Genomic DNA, 4,494 nt, shown 5'->3' on the forward strand with positions numbered 1-4,494 from the left:
AAAATTCCATATTGCTCAGAGGGAACCGATTCCCCCTGAATGGTTTGGCTCCGAGAAAAACAGAATTCTCGGAGGGAACCGATTCCCCCTGTTTAATGGTCGAAATATTTGAATTTTACACTTAGGGAACCGATTCCCTATGAGGGGAAACCGATTCCCCCCACGCTCCAAGCAGAAATATTAGTTGTTTTCACACTTAAACGGCTCCAATAACTTCATTAATGATCCCCAACGTTCAAAAGTGATTCAAGGTGTATTTAAACAAGCTTAGAAGCCATTGATCAATAACAAGAAACATTAAGCAACTAGAATCAAGAGAGAATCAAAGAGAAAGCATCAAACCTCAAGTTTGAGCATTTCAAGCCTATTTTTCATTCAATATTCATTTTGCTTTCAAGAACACTACTTGTACTCAATTGTATTCATTCTTGAGTGTTCTTTTCTTTGTTCTAGTATTGTGCAAACAATCTACCTTGTGAGGATTTCCTTGTAAGTTTGCAAATTTGTATTGTTCTCTTTGGGAGAGAGTGTTCTCAAGAATTTAGGGTATAATTCTTGAGGGTTGTAAGTTTACTCTTTGTCCTCAAAAGAAAGACAAATTAGTGAATTTGTGAAAAATCCTTAGTGTGGATAGCTAAGGTAATGGACGTAGACTTTGGTTGAGAAAGTCGAACCACTCTAAATCGTTGTGCAATTACTTTCAATTTTCTGCAAAAGCTTCCACCAAATTTTTGATTGCCAATTCACCCCCCTCTTGGCCGATTCCGTCAATCGATTAACTCAACATAAAGGACTAAAACAAAATAATAAATCATTACACATCAAAATATAAATAACCAAATAAACAAATTTGGAAATTTAAGGGACCAAACTGGATTAACATAAACTTGAAGGACTGGAAAGCTATTACAAATGAACCATATCCATAATTAGGGGTGTTCAAATAATCGAACTAATTCGGTTAACCGACCGAACCGAATTAGTTGGTCGGTTCAGTTACCGAATTAGTTTGGTCGGTTAACGGTTAAGAAAAGTTTTAGAATTCGGTTAACGGTTAATTCGGTTCGAATTCAGTTAATTAACCGAATTAACCAAAATTAAATTTTAAATATTAAATAAATTATATATAACATATGGGCTCAGCCTAAACCATTTAAAACCCAATTAATAATTTAAGATCCAATAACTTTTAAACCTAAATCAATATTAATTAATTAAAAATTTTATATAATTTTTTTATTTTATAATTATATATTATTTAAATTAATTGTAAATTGTTTTTTAATTAAAAAATATTAAATATATTATATAAAACATATGGGTTCAGCCCAAACCATTTAAAACCCAATTAATAATTTAAGATCCAATAACTTTTAAACTTAAATCAATATTAATTAATTAAAAAATTTATCTGAAATTTTTATTTTATAATTATATATTATTTAAATTAATTATAAACTTTTTTTGAATTACAAAAAAATTTCATTTTTATATAAATTAGAAAATTTTAAAAAATTTCGGTTAATTCGAAAATTAACCGAATTAACAAAAATTTATTCGGTTCGGTTAATATTTTCGAAAAAAAGTTCGGTTCAGTTAACGGTTAAAGAAAAAAAAAGTTTGGTTAATTTGGTTCGGTTTGGTTTTAACCGAATGAACAGCCCTTTCCACAATCAAATATAGTAAATAAAATAGGTACCATAAATGAAAATAATCCAAAAATAATGTTAGGAACCAAAATGAAATAAACCAGAAACATGACAGGCTAAATAATTATTAAACAAATATGTAAAACAGTGATTAAAATAAAAGATTTACAAATATCAGGGCCAAATTCAAACATCAACAAAAACACACAACACCTAAAATCAGTGACTAAAATGAAACATTTATAAACATTGGGACCAAAGTCAAATATTAACAAGAATGACATAATATACAATAACTTGACTAAAATATAAGTATTGAATCATAAGTACTCGAAATAAAATAAAGCAAAACTTCATTAAATGGCTAAAATAAACATTACAAAGGATAGGGGGACCCAAAGTGGGATTTACCCACGCACAAAAATATCGATTGGTGCCCCTCGAAACTACTTCGTTTCGTGGGGATATTTAAGCCTAAAATTGAGGCTTTCCCTCCTCCACTTTGTCATTTGCCTCGTTTCAGAAAAATAGGGAGAGAAAAAGAGTTAGAGAATTCTCTCAACTCTTTCATCGGTGGGGGAGGAGCCGTTGTTCGCCGGTGGCAATCCACGACAGCTCACGGCGGTCGGAGGGACCCAAATACCCTCAAAAGACTTCTCTCAACAAAGCTCAGACGACTGTCAAATTTTTAACAGAAAATGACAAGTTTGAAACATATGAATAGTGGAGTGACTATTTTATAATTTTTAATAGTCGAATGACTCAATAAAATAGTATCTTATAGTCAGGGAATTTATAACTTTTAATAGTTGGGAGACTCAACAAAGCAATATCCTATAATTGGGAGACCATTTATATACTTTACTCATAGTAATATTAAAACTTATTGTAACTTTTCCAAAAACACTGTCATGTTTTTCTTATTATTATTCTAAAATTATTGAACTTTACACGTCAAAACGGAGCCAAGATTAAATATTAAGAAAGATAATGTATCTAAATTTAAAATAATAAAGATTTATTATGTATATAATCTAAAAATTAGAGGGAATACAAATTTATTTTTACCTTTTTTTTAAATAGCCATATTATTAACTAAACATTGAATCAGCAGTGACCACTGCATTAATACAATTTGGAACATCAGCCTGGAAATCTAAAGTCGTGGAAATGGCCGAAGCATAATTTGCAAGAGCTTCCCGACAAATAAACCTAACTGAAATGTGAGGATGAGCGGCCAGGAGTTGACGAGCCTCACGAATATAAAACTGAAGAACAGAGCGATCACTTGAAGGTTTGTTGAGCTGTTGAACAACATTCCAGTAATCACTTTCAATCTCCACCCTCGGAACTCAACACTTATCGCCAAATGGACACCATGTGCGATCGCCAAAGCTTCCACGAAATTTGTTGAACGAGGAACATCAACATGGAACGCTCGTCGTGCCATAACCACACCATCACTATTGCGTAAAATCATGCCAATTGCGGGTAGATCAGGTGGCCGAGGGCAGGCCCCATCAACATTCAACTTGAAAGTACCCGCCGCAGGTTTAATCCAACGATGAATGTGCAATCCCGAAGACAGAGCGACCGCCAAGGAAGAAGAAGATACCGTAGCAGAAGCGAACGCTGCCTGGAGTGCATTACCAGACGTAATTAACTGCCACCCAGGAAGAAGATGACCTTCATGACAAAACACATTCCGCCGATGCCATAATTTCCACAGCAGGATCAAAAGAGTAATGAAGTGATACACCAGTAAAGTGTTCATCAAATGCTCCATCCAAGCTCCAAAGGAAGAAAACCCCAGTTGTTCCTCTACAGTGCTAAACCCCGCCTCATGAAGAATCGGAGCAACCATCGAGCAATCCCGCAATGCATGGGACACTGTTTCATTGTATGCGTCGCAAAGAAAACATTGAACATTGGTAGCCCCTGTGAAAGCAAGTCGACGGCCCACAGGCAAGGTTTTATATGCAGCTCGCCAACCAAACATACGGACTTGAGGAAGAGTGTGAAGACGCGACATAAATAACCACACTCTAGAAGGCTGAATCATTTCAGATGACTGCCGGGCTAACCATTTGTAACCAGATCAAACAAAGTAAGAACCGGAAGAGTGTCTGCTCCATATCTGCTCAATATACGGCACAGGCGAGATTACACATCGTAAAATTTAGTTAGCATCAGAAGGAGAAAATACCTGACGTATTAAGTGTTGGTTTTTGGCAAAAGTCCCACATTGGTTGTGTATAAGGAGGATGGGAAATTCTTTTGTTATAAATAAAGCCATCCTCCTCCTTAGTTTATCATCCCACAAATATAAGCCTTCTTCTATTTTAAAGGCTATTTGTATTCTTTCTCTTTGTAATATTTCCTCTATTAGTGAAATATTTTGGTGTTCTCTTTTATGTCTATTTAATAGCTATTGTCGGGTATAGTTGTTGTTAATTATTGTCCTATTAAAATTACTTGTCTTGGTAGTTCTGTCTAAGGAAAGTGGGTTTTAAGAGGGACCATTGTGACCCCTCCTCTTTCCTGGGAATCTACCTTGGGGTGATTTTTAGTACAATCGTTTTCACACTAGTCACCTAGATAATAGTTTTCAAGGTGAATTGTTATTGGTGGAAATTAACCCAAATTTCATAACAATTGGTATCAGCGCTCTTGGTTTATTTTAGTATGCTCTGTGATTGCGGCTTAGGATGATCTTCCACATCAGAAAAATTTCCTTGGGATAATTGACATTCCACATTGGCAGCTATTAAATAGAATTTGTAGCAGAAATGGCAGACGCTTCTTCATCTTTAATTTTGGCAAGAAATGCTGTGACAAATGTTAG

The 4,494-nt window shown here is 34.5% G+C and overlaps 1 protein-coding gene across 1 annotated transcript; it reads right to left on the reverse strand.

Moving 5' to 3' along the window:
• Window positions 1–2,805: 2,805 nt before the first annotated feature.
• On the reverse strand, window positions 2,806–3,711 carry LOC120197565. The gene has a single exon (XM_039199055.1). It carries the CDS (start codon window positions 3,709–3,711, stop codon window positions 2,806–2,808), a length of 906 nt encoding a protein of 301 aa, XP_039054986.1.
• Between the last annotated feature and the right edge of the window lie 783 nt (window positions 3,712–4,494).

This window comes from Hibiscus syriacus, unplaced genomic scaffold (assembly GCF_006381635.1).
Source record: "Hibiscus syriacus cultivar Baekdansim isolate YM2019G1 unplaced genomic scaffold, ASM638163v2 tig00117048_pilon, whole genome shotgun sequence".
Classification (NCBI taxonomy): Eukaryota; Viridiplantae; Streptophyta; class Magnoliopsida; order Malvales; family Malvaceae; genus Hibiscus; species Hibiscus syriacus.

Excerpts from the sequence above, each read along its gene's own strand:
- LOC120197565 (XM_039199055.1), bottom strand. The coding sequence starts at position 3,711 with ATGATTCAGCCTTCTAGAGTGTGGTTATTTATGTCGCGTCTTCACACT.